The sequence below is a fragment of the Panthera tigris genome, chromosome D4 (genome assembly GCF_018350195.1).
Source record: "Panthera tigris isolate Pti1 chromosome D4, P.tigris_Pti1_mat1.1, whole genome shotgun sequence".
Classification (NCBI taxonomy): Eukaryota; Metazoa; Chordata; class Mammalia; order Carnivora; family Felidae; genus Panthera; species Panthera tigris.
In genome coordinates, this window is record NC_056672.1 from 1,490,218 (window position 1) to 1,504,732 (window position 14,515).

The 14,515-nt window shown below is 50.6% G+C and overlaps 2 protein-coding genes and 1 long non-coding RNA gene across 5 annotated transcripts in view; 2 read left to right on the plus strand and 1 right to left on the minus strand.

Annotated features, from left to right (window-relative positions):
• FAM120A (family with sequence similarity 120A) overlaps positions 1–5,281 on the plus strand; it is a 95,721-nt gene extending 90,440 nt beyond the window's left edge. For both annotated transcript variants that reach the window (XM_042964440.1, XM_042964441.1), the window contains one exon: positions 3,372–5,281. In XM_042964440.1, the coding sequence (XP_042820374.1) occupies positions 3,372–3,683 (312 nt within the window). In that variant the 3' untranslated portion in view covers positions 3,684–5,281. The remainder of the gene's footprint in view (positions 1–3,371) is intronic.
• Positions 5,275–14,457, minus strand: LOC122233092. Of its 2 annotated transcripts, XR_006210550.1 has the most exons (4): positions 14,410–14,457; positions 13,082–13,169; positions 11,947–12,048; positions 5,275–6,455 (listed from the first exon to the last, which is right to left on the minus strand). It is a non-coding gene; the product is annotated as an uncharacterized LOC122233092 (long non-coding RNA). The 2 variants fall into 2 exon arrangements; XR_006210549.1 differs by lacking the exons at positions 13,082–13,169; positions 14,410–14,457 and adding an exon at positions 13,936–14,087.
• PHF2 (PHD finger protein 2) overlaps positions 14,319–14,515 on the plus strand; it is a 75,148-nt gene continuing 74,951 nt past the window's right edge. The window contains exon 1 of the mRNA XM_042964442.1: positions 14,319–14,457. Within this exon, the coding sequence (XP_042820376.1) occupies positions 14,360–14,457 (98 nt within the window). The 5' untranslated portion in view covers positions 14,319–14,359. The remainder of the gene's footprint in view (positions 14,458–14,515) is intronic.

The following is a 14,515-nucleotide window of genomic DNA, read 5'->3' on the forward strand; positions in this document are numbered from 1 at the left end:
ACAGTTGAAAGTGGTGGCTCATACCTCCTTCTCATGCGTCTCACGTATATTGTCATTTTCTTCTGTCATAAGCTTTGTGTCAAAGAACGCTAATAATTGAATTGTCTTTCCCTCAGAAGACATTCGCGGTTTTGGCCTAAATGCCCAAATTGTTTTTGTTTCTCTGCCAAGGTTTCGTGATGCACCCCGCTGCTGGTCATCCTGGGCCGGTGCACTCAGCACACAACGTGTTCTTTCTAAACACAGTTTCATATCTTGTCTTACATCAGAAGCTTTTCTTGAATTACTGGGTTTTCATTTCTGTTGTTCTCCCTTGCTTTGATTTCATCTCTGGTGGTTCCTGTTGAGCTAGTCTTGTGTCTGTCGCCAGTGTTTGGCACATTCTTGACTCCCTTTGATGTCTTCTTCTTTTGAGATAGAACTCACCTACTATGCAGCTCACCTGCTTAGAAAGTACAGTGCGGCCTGTCCTCACTGTCATGCAGGGACACCGCCAATTCCAGAACGTTCATCACCCAAGAAGAAACCCCTTACTCAGTTGCAGCCACGTCCCAGCCCCCGGCGGCCACGGATCTGTTTTGCCGTGTATGGACTTGCTCTGTGCCTGTCATGGATGCGCACCTGTCGTCGCGCCACCGGCCCTTGGGTCCTCGGGATTGCTGTGAGGGCTCCACTGAGGGCGAGGCTCCTTTTTCCATTTACCAGTTGCTGGGCATTCAGGTGGTTTGCACGTTTTTGGTTATGAGTAATGCTGCTGTGAACATACATACATAGGTTCAGGTTTTCCTCCAGCTTTACTGAGATGTAATCAATATATACCATCATGTTAGTTCTGGGTGCAGCATAGTGATTTGTATTTGTATGCATTGCAAGATGATCACCACGGGAAGTCTCGTTAACGTGCATCTCCTCAAATGGTTACAAAAACTTATTTTCTTGTGACGAGAACCTTTGAGGTCTCTCAGCAACTTGCAGATATGCAACAGAGTATTGTTAACTACAGTGGTTGTGTTCAGGTGTTTGTGTGGACATACGTTTTCATTCCTCTTGGGTACATACCTGGGAGTGAATTCCTGGGTCCTTGTGTATCCTCAGAAAAACAATTCTGAGTTACTTTTTTGTGTTGGCACCCTGGAGATCCTGCTTCAGGCGTTTTGTGTAGCGGCCGGTGGGCTTTTCCCTCCGAGACTGAGGGCTTAGAGGTGTGAGCAAGTACTTGAAATCTTCAGTGTTATTTCCCCCTGCTTTGTCCTCTTGTATATTTTAATTTTTCTCAGGATTCCAAGAAAATGGCAGTAGTGTTGACTTGGGGGAGGGTTTACATGCATATTTCCGAACTCTGGGATTGAGCACTGAAGTGAGAAGACCTGTGGGAATGGAGCCCAGAGGGGAACAAACGCAGGGACCACTGGTGTGAGACAAGGCATCCCCAAGGCGAGGGTAACACATATCTCCAGCCCCACTTGGCTGAGCAGAGAGGGCCTTTATTTGTAACCAGGCAAAAACCCTGGTTCTCAGCAGGGAGGACTAGAGGCACCCGACACCCTGCCATCTGGGGTTGAAAGGCAGCTTTCCTGTTCTGGGTCTCAGTTTCTTCACTGAAAAATGACCACATAAGGGTGAGACCGTTAAGGTTTCCCTCAGCACTGAGTCCGCCTCCAGCAGTGTTTCTCAGTCCTGGGATGTTGGCCCCAAGGGCCATTGGCTTTGGGGACATTGTTGATCATCATAGCTCAGTGTGCAAGTGCTTCTGGTGTCTTCTGGGGAGAGGCCAGTGATGCCCACCACTCTGCAACACACAAGACGGCCCGTGACAGAATTACCAGGTCTACAATGTCGAGGTGCCAGGCTGAGAAACCCACGGTCTAAGATGTAAACAGCTGAAAGATCTCGGGCTGTCTTCCTCGTCTCTTACCGAGAGGTCTTGTCTTTCACTCCAAAAGTTCATTTTTTCTAGAATTACTTTTAAGTTTGTTAAGAGGAGCAGGGAGACCTGTTCAGAAGAGATAGGTCACAAACACACCTGGCGATTATCAGCTTAGACTTGTTTCTTGTTGGGTTGTCCAGAGAGGACTTAGGTTTGCTTCTATTTTCCAGTAGAAATGGGCCTCCCACTGCCCGCGACAGGTGGATGTGTAAGTTGTTGGTGGACACGTAGTGAGGATGGTGGTTTGTAATTTCAGAGAGGACGTATCGAGGAGTGGTGTTAGCATAGATGATTTGGTGCTGTCCAGAAGGATTAGGTAGACCTCTTCAAGTGGGGTCTACTGCAAGGTCAGGATATTAACTACAGAGAAGTGGAGGGAAGGGGCCCCAGGACGAACCTGCTGAGACCAGCTTTTGCCAGCTGCAGGTCAGTCAGAAGCAAAACAGAGTGTGTTAGAGTATAGAGTATAGACTAGAGTACAGAATAAACAGATTATAGAGAGTAGGTAGACTGTGTGAACTACAGAGAGTATAGACTAGAGCACACAGACCATAGAGAATATGTAGACTGTTCAGGTTATGGAGAGTATAGAGTACACAGACCATAGAGAGTATGGAGTATAGAGAGTATGTAGACTGTGGACTCCGGAGAGTATAGATGAGAGTACAGAGCACACAGACCGTAGAGAGTATGGGGCATAGAGAGTATATAGACTGGACCACGGAGGGTATAGACCATAGTACAGAGTACACAGACTGTGGAGAGCATGGGGCCTAGAGAGTATGTAGACTCTGGATTACAGAGAGTATAGACTAGAGTACACAGACCATAGAGAGTATGGGGCGTAGAAAGTATGTAGACTATGGACTACGAGAGTATAGATGAGAGTACAGAGTACACAGACCATAGAGAGTATGTAGACTATGGACTACGAGAGTACAGACCAGAGTACAGAGTACACAGACTGTGGAGAGTATGTAGACTGTACATAGACTGTGGAAAGTATAGAGTGTAGACAGTATAGAGATTAGAATGTATACACTAGAGTATGTAGATGATGCAAACTATAGACTATAGAGTACATAGGTGATACTGTAGAGAGAGAGAATATATATTACACAGATTACAGAGAATGTAGATTCAAGTATGGAGTACAGAGAGAATACAGACTATCAAATATATACAGTATATAGCCTATAAAGTATATACACAGGTTGTGAAAAATACAGACTGGAGCGTATAGAGGTATAGAGAGTGTAGAGTAATGGACTGTACAGACCACAGAGGATTCAGAGAAGGTATAGAGCAGAGAGCAGAAAGCGTGAGGAACACACCCACGCAGTGTACTGTGCTGTTGAACCTGAAGCACAGGCCTCCATAGGCGTCCCTTCTCCCACTGTGTATCACAGCTGCCTTATTGCTTGTTATCCTTGATTTTGACCAGGGCAAGCCTCCTTATGCTGCTTCAGCAGAAGAAGTGGCCAAAGAACTGAAGTCAAGATCCGGGGAATCCAAGTCGTCTGCCGTGTCTTCAGATGGGTCCCTGGCTGAAAACGGAGCGGTGGCTGAGGAGAAGCCTGCTCCCCAGATGAACGGGAGCGCGGGCGATGCCAGGGCCCCCAGCCACTCGGAAAGTGCCTTGAACAATGACTCTAAGACGTGCAATACAAATCCTCACTTAAATGCACTAAGTACAGACAGTGCTTGCCGCAGAGCTGATGCTCTGGAGGCTGCTGTCTTAAAGAAAGAAGAGTAAACTTATTTTTTATAGAGGGTGAAGGATGCTGGAAGGGTAGGATTCAGGAATATCTGGAGAGAAAGAGAGCCTACAGTTATGTACATTTTTTCCTTTCCGTAAGAGAAAAATGAGGACTTTGGAAATTCGGATCCCTCTTTGATATCAGAGATTTAAACAACACATTTTTAGTTTTAACCAGTTGTAGTCAAAATGCTACAATAAAACAAAAAGAGAGAAAGAAAATGAAGAGCATTTGACTCCCACACTTAAAATGAAGTACACACAAAGTTTAAACTGGTTATGACAAAAGCCTATAGTTGTGTTTCTTGAACTATAAAGAAAACAAATTTTGGCAGTCTTTAAGTATATATAGCTTAAAATATCATTTTTAGCATTTGGCACCATATGTATGCCATTATCTTTGATTTTGCATTACTGTTCACAAGGAAGCTTTGTCTAAGGCTTTGATTTTATGATTATGAAAGAAATAAGGCACACCACGGTTTTTCTTTCTTACTTAAATCTCATCACTGTTGATGTGGTTCTTTTGTGTTAAAAAAAAAGTGCAACTATCAAAACTAAAAAATTATAGAGTAATATTGCCGTTCTGCTGATTTTAAATATGCAGTACATCATACTTACTTTACAAGCAAGTTAAATGGAGATAAAGTTGAAATCATAGAAGATGCAAATGACCTTTCAAAATCAACACAATGTGTTCTGAAACTTTTCGTGACTTAATACCATGCATCTGTGATCAATGAACTATGTGGTTTTGAATCGGATGTAGACCATTAGTGCTACTACTTGAGCTAACCTTCTGCATGGTTCATAATTTTTAAAGTGTGTAGTTAATATTATGCATGTTATTGTCCTTCCATTCTTACCAGTATGTGCCCATTTGCAAAACAAAATGCTAATAATCAGTAATAGTCCTATAAAAGATGTTAACTCTGTTTAGTCACTGACTGATCTTGCTCTAACCTTAAAATTTTGTGATTATTGACCTCTGTTGCATTTATTCTAAAACCCCCCCAAAATTATCTAGCTGTTTCAAATATCAACATTACCCTGGTGTATTCACTGCTGTATGCATTATTGTTCTTTGTTGCTGTTTTATGCCTTCATATTAGCAAAATATGAAATTCTGTGAAAAACAAAAAAAAAAAAATCCCTTTGATCTTAAAAAAAAAAAAACCAAAAAAAACAACCCCCCCTTCTGTAGCAGGAAACAAATTGCTTGTTCTTGAGAACTTTCCCATCAAGAATTTAGTAGAAGCAGGTATACTTATATCATTTTGATGTTTTTGTTAATGTTTCCAAACAATGTACTTTGAAATCAGAATCACTTCTTATTCGTTTTCATATAATTCTCCTGATGCTCTTCATCACACATTAGTGATCAGAAATGAGATGTAATTCCCCAATCCCTGCCCGCAAGACCTGAGTAGGATCTTACTGTAAGTTGAAGGGAGTTCTGCCCTAACTCATGGATTGTGCAAGAATGAACTGCTGTTGGGTCTGACTGATTGTAGGTGGGTTGTGGCGTGGTGTATCGAAGGCTATTGAATGCAACTTACAATGCTTAATAAAAATCTTTATTCTTTTAGTATAAAGTACGGTGTCGCTTTTCAAGTTCTTGTAGCAACAGATGTTACTGAGACTTAATTCAAGTTGGGACCGCTACCGCAGGCACCAGGCCTTCTCGGTGCGAGGACGAGGTCTGGGGATCCTGACTTTGAGTCCACGCGTGTGTCGGGGGCGAGGGGCAGTGGGGGAGTGGACTTACATAATTAAAAAGCTCAACAGCTGCCTGAGAGCTCGCTAGAGTGAGTGCAATTCAAAACTGTTGTGCGAGGGGGTTACGGTCTCCAGCCCGAAGGGACTCGCGCTGTCATCCTCGTCCCCATGCTGGGAAGCGGGAAAGAACGTGGAGAAAGAAGCCCAAGGAAGAAACGCACCAGATCCCGATAGAAGCACGTGTATTACTGTCCCTATTGACCAGACCCACCCTTCATTGTGGTTTTCTCCGTGTGCACCTCGCGCCCTTGGGCCCACCACCCTCCAGGGCCGACCCTGCGGGGGCCACACGACTCTGACCGCCCGCAGCTGTGGCGTCCCTAGGGTCGCACAGCCGGCAGCAATGGGGACAAGCCCCGCCGCGGGGCTTAGAGAAACGGGACAGAAATACACCTCCCCAGTCTGAGGAGCTGGGCGCTTCCGGTCTATACAAGGGGAGGGACGCAGCCGCGACTGTTTCCGGCCCCAGCTTCAGGCGGGTTGGGGCGGGGCCGTGAGCGCTTCCGGCCTCTGCGCGGGGCGGGAAAAGGACGTGTGCGCTTCCGGCTTCTGTGCGGGGCGGGGCCGCGAGTTGCTTCCGGCCTGTGCGCTGGACGGCGCAGAGCGGTGCCGTGAGGGCTTCCGGATTCTGCGCGGTTCGGGAAAGGGTCGTAGACGCTTCCGGCTTGTGCGAGAGGCGGGGCCGTTTCCGGCCTGTGCTTAGAACGGGGCGGGGCCGTGGCCCGCTTCCGGCTTGTGCGCGGGGCGGGGCCGTGAGTGCTTCCGGCTTGTGCTTGGGACAGCTCGGGGCGGAGCAGCGAGCCCTTCCGTCCTCCTCGCCACCTGCGCTGGCAGTGCGTGCGCACCGTCCACGCCCCGCGGCGGTCCGCGTCGCTCGCCCCGCCGCTGGTCGAGCATTCTGGTTCACCGTTTTTTGTTTTCTTTTGTGAAAGAGCTCTTACGGATCTCGTGTGTTTCAAACGTAGTATGTCTATTGTAGAGTTTCAAACACTGCCGGTGCACAGAAAGGACAGAAAACCCCTAGTGATGTACGCATACGGACACACCTGTTCACACCTGGTCCTTGTGCCCCCGCCGGCCTAGCGCGGATGGACCCCGCGCACCTGCCGTTCAGGGCCGCAGGGGCTGCGCCTGCATGGCATTCACGTTTCGGGGCGCAGGACAGGTGTGTACAAGCAAGGCCGTATCAGGTAAGAACACGGGAAGTAAAACAGGGAGGGGACTGGGGGGACGGGGGTCTGCAGGGCGAGGCTGGGCTCAGGAAGCAGTGTATAGAGAGAACCCACCAACGAGGGGAGAAGGGTGCTGCTGGCCCCTGGAAGGTGGCTTAGCCCTCAGCATTGGGCCAGTGTCACAGGAAAATGGGCATCCCTCCTTGTCATCTGTCTCCTCCCAGGCCTGTGGGCAGGCATGAGGACACGAGCTCCTTCCTGATGCACTCCCTGCAGGAGCGGTTCTCCCCTCCAGCGATCTTATTCTCCCGCTGATTCTTTGGAGAATGCCTGTTTACTGTCCTTTCCCCTTTACTGCTTACCCTCACCTGGCAGAGTGAGCTCTGCACAGGTTGCTTCCCCCCAGCCCCAGGACTCTTGGCTGCTGGGCCTCCGCTCCTGTCCCTACCACAGCCCGGGGGGGGGGGGGGGCAGGGGCCTCACCGACCCACAGATGGGCCAAAGCAGGCTCTGTACTAGGTGCTTCACCCTGTGCTGTGGGCTGGACTGTGCAGGTGAGGTCTTGGAGACTCCATGAGGGGCCACCTGGGGGCTGGCTGGAAATTACTCAGGCAGAGCACTAGCCACTTAAGGGTGGTGTCTGGGATGGCCTTGGCCTGGTGTGCCCAGAAGGCACCAGCAGCTCATGTGGCAAACAGCTGGAGGCATAGGAGCAGACCCCCCCAGACCTCGTCACACCATGTCCCCTCCTGGCCATTGTGCATATCCATCTCTTCAGACATGACTGACCCCAGCATGGGTTATATAAGTGTTACCCTGGTGTTGGTTTTCCCAGAGTGGCCCGTTTGTCTTGTCTTGTTCTGGTGTTTTGTTAATAGCACCCTTAATGTAAATTATATGGTTATTTGGCAGAGGGGCTTTGGTCTACAAACTCACTGTTTCAAAACATCACAGGGCCATCCTCACGATAGTCAACAGAAGGGCACTCTCATAGCTATCAGAAAAACCCAGAAGGCTCCCAAAGTTCCCATGGGTCACCGTTCATTTCACTGGGTTCTGGATCAGGTCTCCCAAGGGCCTGCTCTTAGAACTCTCTTGACATTCACCAGATTGCTTCACACATCCAGCCTTGAACTAGTATCTCCTGTCTGTCATCTCTGCCATATGAGCTCCTTGGAGGTGGGACGCGTCTACCTGGTTCACAGCTTTAAAACCTACACTAGTTGTGCACCAACACATTGGACAACCTAGATGAAGTGGACAAACCCACACACACACAACCCACAACCCGCCCAAACTGAATTACAAAGAAACAGGACATCTTAATATACCTGTAATTATTACAGAGAGTGAGTCAATAATCAAAAGCCTCCCAAAAAGAAAAGCCCATGACCAGATGGCTGGTGAATTTTACCACACATTTAGGGAAAAATTAACAGCAATCCTTAAATTCTTCCCAAATGTTGAAGAGGAGGGAATGCTTCCTGACACTCTCTGAAGCCAGCATTGCCCTGATACCAAAGCCAGACAAAGACTCTACAAGAAGACTACAAAACAGGGGTACCTGGCTGGCTCAGTTGGTAGAACATGTGACTTTTGATCTCAGGGTCATGAATTTGAGCCCCACATTAGGTGTGGAGCCTACATAAAAAAAAACAACAAAAAAGGAAAACTGCAAAACAGTATCCCTCATGAACCTTGATGCAAAATTCTCAGCAAAATTCCGGGAAACTAAATTCACCAGTGTGTCAAAAAGATTCTACACCTTGATGAAATGGAGTTTGTTCCTGAAATGCAAGGATGGTTCGGTCTCAAAATCAATCAGGGTGAGACATCACACCAACAAAGGGGGAAAAGCCCACAGGATCATCTCAACTGATGCAGAAAAAGCATTTGATAAAATTCAACATGTTTTCATAATAAAAATCCTCCATAGGGGGGCACCTGGGTGGTTCAGTAAGTTAAGCGTCTGGTTCTTGATTTCAGCCCAGGCCATGATCTCACAGTTGGTAAGTATGAGCCCCAAGTCTGGCTCTGTGCTGGCAGGGCACAGCCTGCTTGGGATTCTCTCTCTTAGCACCTCCTCCACTTGCATGCCCACTCCCTGTCTCAAAATTCAAGAAATTAGAAATGGAAACTTTTTCAGCATAGTAAATGCCACAGATGAAAAGCCCAAAGCAAACATACTTAATGGTGAAAAGATTAAAATATATATATATCACAAACACATGCACAAAACCCAAAACAACTTTTCCCCTGAGATCAGAAAGGAGAAAGATGCCACTGCCACTTTCACCACTTCTACTCAACACAGTATTGGAAGTTCTAGCAGGAGCAACCAGACGTACCTGCGTAAACAAGCCAATAGCATCCAAATTAGGAAGAAGTAAAATTATCTCTGTTCATACATAACAAGATGTTATATAAAATCAAAAAGACTTAGGAACTCCACAAAATACTGTCAGAACTAGTAAATTCAAAGTTGTAAAACTAATCCTGTAAAGTTGCAGGATAACTAAATAAACACTAAAAAATTAGTTTTGTTTCCAAACACTAAAAATAAACAATCTCAAAAGGAAATCAGGAACACAATTCCATTTACAATAACATTAAAAAAACCCAAAAACCTAGGGGTAAGTTTAACCAAGGAGATAAAAGACTTGTATGCTGAAAACTGTAAGACACTGCTGAAAGCAATTAAAGAAGACAAATAAGTGGAAATATCCCATGTTCATGGATCAGAATATTAATATTGTTAAGATGGCAGTACTACCCAAAATGATCTACAGATTCAATGAAATCCCTGTCAAAATTATCATAGTCCCTTTTGCAGAAGTGGAGAAGCCAGTTCTCAAATTCATAAAGAGTTGTAAGGGGCCTGGAAGAACCAAAACAGTCCTGAAAAAGAAGTGCAAATTTCGAGTTTCACCCTTCCTGATTCTGAAACTTACTACAAAGCTACAGAAACCAACACAGTATGGTATAAGGTTAGACATACAGACCAATGAAAGACAATAAGAAGCCCAGAAATAACCCCTTGCCCACATGGTCAAATGATTTTGACAAGGGTGCCATGATCACTCAATGAGGAAAGGACAGTGCTTTCAACAAATGGTGCTGGGAAGACTCCATGTCCACCTGCAAAAGCATGACATTGACCCTTACCCCAACTCAAAAATTAACTTAAAGTGGATCAAACGCCTAAACCTAAACCTATAAAAATCTTGGAAGGAAACACAGGATGAAATCTTCATGACATTGGATTTGGCAATGGTTTTTTGGATGTGACATCAAAATGCAAGGGCAACAAAAGAAAACAAAATAGATGAACCTGACTTCTTCAAAATTACAACCGTCTGTGCATCGAACATTTGCAAATCACCAATCTGATAAGAGATTAGTATCCAGAATATATAAAGAACTCCTATAATTCAACAACAAGAAAACCCAACCCAAATCAAAATAAGGAAAGGGCTCAAATAGACATTTACCCAAAGAAGATGTACAGATGGCCAATAAACTCATGAGAAGATCCCCAACATCATCAGTCATTAGGGAAATGCAGATCAAAACCACAGTGACCAGAGTTTCAATGGAACCAAATTTTTGCCATCAAAAACTAGCATATTGAGAAATTAAGAATTTTTACTTCAAAAAAAAAAACCCACAATGAGATATCACTTCATCCACTTTAGGACAGCTATCATCAACACATGTACACACACACACATACAGAAAATAACAAGTGTTGGCGAGGATGTGGAGAAACTGGGACGCTTGTGCACTGTTGGTGGGAATATAAAATGGTGCAGCAGCTGTGGAAAACGGCATGGTTCTTAAAAATGTTAAAAATAGAATTATCATATGATTCACCAATCTCACTTCTGGGTATACACACAAAAGAAGTAAAAGCAGGGACACGAACAGATATTTGCACACCCACATTCATAGCAACATTATTCACAACATCCAAAACGTGGGAACAACCCAAGTGTCCTTCAACAATGAATGGAGAAATTAAACATGGATTATAAACACAATGAAATAATAGTCTTAAAAAGGAAGGGAACTCTCACATGTTACAACATGGATGAACCTCGAAGACATGATGCCAGGTGAAGTAAGCCAGTCACAAGAAGGCAAATACTGTAGGATTCCACTTACTTATCCGAGTTCCCTACAGTGGTCAAGTTCATAGAGACAGGAAGTAGCTGGTGGGTGCCTGGGCCTGGGGGAGTAGTGATGGGGGTTAGTGTTTACTGGTGGGACAGTGAAAAACTTGGCGGAAGTGCATGATGGAGGCTGCAAACAGTGTGAACTTACTTCATGCCACATAACTGTACGCTCAGAAATGGTCAAAACGGTACGTTTCATCTTGTGTATGTTACCACAATTAAAAGAAAAGCCTGCGCTAGCGTTCAGTATATTTTGTCGAGAGGGAGTGAATCAGCAGGTCCTGGAACGTGCTGTTTTTCCATTGGGCAATAAGGTGAATAATACGTGTCTCACGCTTGGGACTGGCTGGGGGATGCGGGGTGCATGCTGTGGCTGTGCTTCCTTGGAGCAGCAGGGTGGAGGGTGGGGGGGCATGCTTCTGGGGAGCCCATCCTCTTACCCCAGCAGCATGCCTGGCCACTCGGGTGGGTGGTGGTCTTGATGCTTATACACAGACTCAGGAGTGGGGTGGACTCGGTGGGCATGGAGGCAAAGAGCAGACCATGTGAAAGGGCCAGAGCTTGGGGGACACCTCATTTCAAGGCCACTGCCCCTGCTTCCTGGGGCCTTGAGTCCAGCCCCTTGTGCTCCCCCTCCCTGTGTGACCTGGCCTGCTCCAGGCCTGTGTCCCCAGGGCGCTGTGGGGCGTGTGTCACTGTCCCCCTTGACAGCAAAAGGAGCTGCACAGGAGTTGGGACTGCTACCAAACTGTGAACACAGCAGGCGCTCAATGCACAGTGAGTGAGGACTCAGAAAAGGAGGGCTTTCTGGGGGGTGAGAATGGGGAAGCCCAACAAAGGAGCATTTGGGACCCACGTGGGCCCTTACTTTCGTCTGGAGTTGGCCCACAGCGTCCGAACAGCCTGGACTAACAGGAAAGCATCTCTGCGGACACACGCAGAGGCCGTGGACACGTACAGACCAGGAGGGCAGGATGGCCAGGCGCCTGGGGGAGTCTGGGCTCCCAGCCCGCTCCTCCCCCTGGTCAGCCAGCTGCCTCCTCTGGGAGGCATTTCACTGCTTCCAGCCTGCGTTTTCTGGAAAATGGCAGGAGTCCCCCCCCCCTCCCCAGGACTCCCATTGGTCCTGTATACCTGTCTGTGGAGCAGCAGTGCCGAAGTGTCCCTGCGAGTGCGGAGGGTGGAGTGGTCACCGCCTAGAGCTGATGCTGAGCGCGTCCCAGGCACTGCTGGAGTCTGTAGAGAACCAAGCACAGGGCATGGCACCTGGTCAGTGCTTGACACACACTGGTAACTACTGTCCTCGCAGACAAGGACGAGGAAGTGTTGGGTGAGGCCCTGCACCACAGTGGCCTCCAGAAGCTTCTGACCACACTGGACCACAAGTGGGTGGAGGTGGACACTGCAGGTTTGAGCATCCCAGTACTGCTGTAGGGGATGGTCACTCAGCAGGGCCCAGGCCAGCCGGACTTGCAGGCCGGGCACCGCTTATCTGAACTGACCCACACCAGGGTGTTGGTGGGGCGACAGTGCTTCCCAGAGCCCTCCGCACCATCTCCGGGAGGAAGGACCCCAGAGGGGAAGGGCAACCACTGCAGTTCAGGTGGGAAGGACTTGAGGTCGAGCTTAGCAAGGTGGGGGCAGTGGCAGAGTGACCTTGTCCCTCTCCCCTCCCCCAGCTTCTTCTGGCTGGTGCCTCCCTGCTAAGGGGGGCGCACCTGCCGGGGCAGGAGGCCGGGGGCAGCTGGCACAGTAGGTTGGCCTCCAGAGGAGGGAGGACTTCAGATGAACTGCTGGCACGTGGGCCAGGTGCCCTGAGGGGCTGCAGGCCTCAGCTGGGCACCTGTCGGGGGTGCTGCTGTGAGGGGCCTGCACCTGGCTTTCCCTCCAGTCTGGCATTCTGTGCTTGAGGTGGCCAGCATCCCCCAGGAGGAGGCCCAGGGGAGGGAACACCTACTGGCCCCTCCTCACTCCACAGCACATGGATGCAGCTGGGAGCGGGCAGGAGAGGGTTGGTTTCCAGAAGGCGGGGAGGAAGGAGCCCTCAGAGCCAGCCCTTCCCCCACGCACCACAGACCCTGACCACTCAGGTGAGGCTGCAGGGCCCAGAGCAAGGCAGTGGCACTTCTGGCCCATCCCTCCAGCCCCTGCTGTCCTGAAGCCACCAGCAGGGCTCCATAATCCTGACTTGGACTGGAGGCCTGGGGGCTCCTTGGGGAAGGGGGGAGGGGCTCAAATTCTAGGTAATCACTCCCTTTACAGAGCTGACCTGTGCCAGCGTGCTCCTGGCTCCCCAGAAATCTGTCCTCCAGGGGCTCAGCAACAGGAGAGTCAAGGATCCTGTGTGGGAGGGCTAGCTGTTCCCAGGAATCAGGGGGAAAGGGAGCAGGAAGGAAGAAACAAGAGGAAACCCCAGCTGCCCCCTGTCCCTCTGCTGGTGGGGGTCCCTGACCACCTTCTCAGAGGAAGCCAGGCCTGCCTTCACCCAGAGGCTCCCACCTTTTCCCTGGAGGGTCCTCCTGCCCACCTTCTCCCCCAGAGTGATCCCCAGCCTACCTTCTCGCCCAGAGGGGTCCCTTTAACCTCCTTCACCCTGGCCCACCTTCTCTCCAGGAGGGGTCCCTTGGCCCACCTTCTCCCCGGCAGGTCCCCCCACCCTCCTCTTCCCCCAGAGGGGTCCCCCGGCTCACTGTTTCCCCAGCAGGTACTCCCCCCCTCCCTCGGAGGGGTCCCCAGGCCCATCTTTTCTCCTGGAGGGGTCTCCCGGCCCACATCCCCGGCAGGTCCCCCTGCCCTCCTCTCCCCCAGAGAAGTCTCCCCCAGCCTCTTCCTACCCCGGAGAGATTCCCCCGGCCCACCTTCTCTCCAGGAGGGGTCCCCTGACCCACCTTCTCACGGCAGGTCTCCCCGCCCTCCTCTTACCCCAGAGGGGTCCACTGATCAACTGTTTCCCCGGCAGGTATCCCCCACTCCTCTTCCCCCAGAGGGGTCCCCCGGCCCACCGTTTCCCCGGCAGGGTCCCTCCGGCTCTCCTACTCCCCCAGAGGAGTCCCCCGGCCCACCTTCTCCCCGACAGATCCCCCCGGCCCTCCTCCTCCCCAGGAGGGAACCCCCCAGGCCCACCTTCTCCCCGCGGTCCCCGGCCCGCCTTCCCTCGGCGGGAGCGGCGGCCCAGGCCGGCGGGCGGAGGCGGCGCCACCCGGGGCGCTGACGTAGAGGCCGCTCGGCGGCCGGGGGTCCCTTCGGTGGGGCCGCGGCTCCCCGCCCGCCGCCCCCGCGCGTCCATTCCCTTTTGTGTCCCGCGCGCGGCCCGGCCCCGCGCACACTCGCGCCCTGCGCCCCGGGGCCGGCGGGCGGCTCCCGGCGCGGCCCTGCTCCGCGCGCCCCGCTTTGTGTGGACGCGCCGGCCGGGTGCGCGCGGGCTGTCGTGCGCCCCCGGCCCCGTCCCGGCCCCGGCCCGGCGCGGCCCCCCGCCCGGCCCGCCCGGCCCGCCCGGCCCCGACCCGGAGCGCAGCGCGGGCCGAGGGCGGGCGGGCGGCGCGCGAACATGGCGACGGTGCCCGTGTACTGCGTGTGCCGGCTCCCCTACGACGTTACCCGCTTCATGATCGAGTGCGACGCCTGCAAGGACTGGTTCCACGGCAGGTGAGCGCGCGGCCCGCGGGCCCGGCCCGGCCCCCCGGCGCCCCGGCCCCCGGCCCCC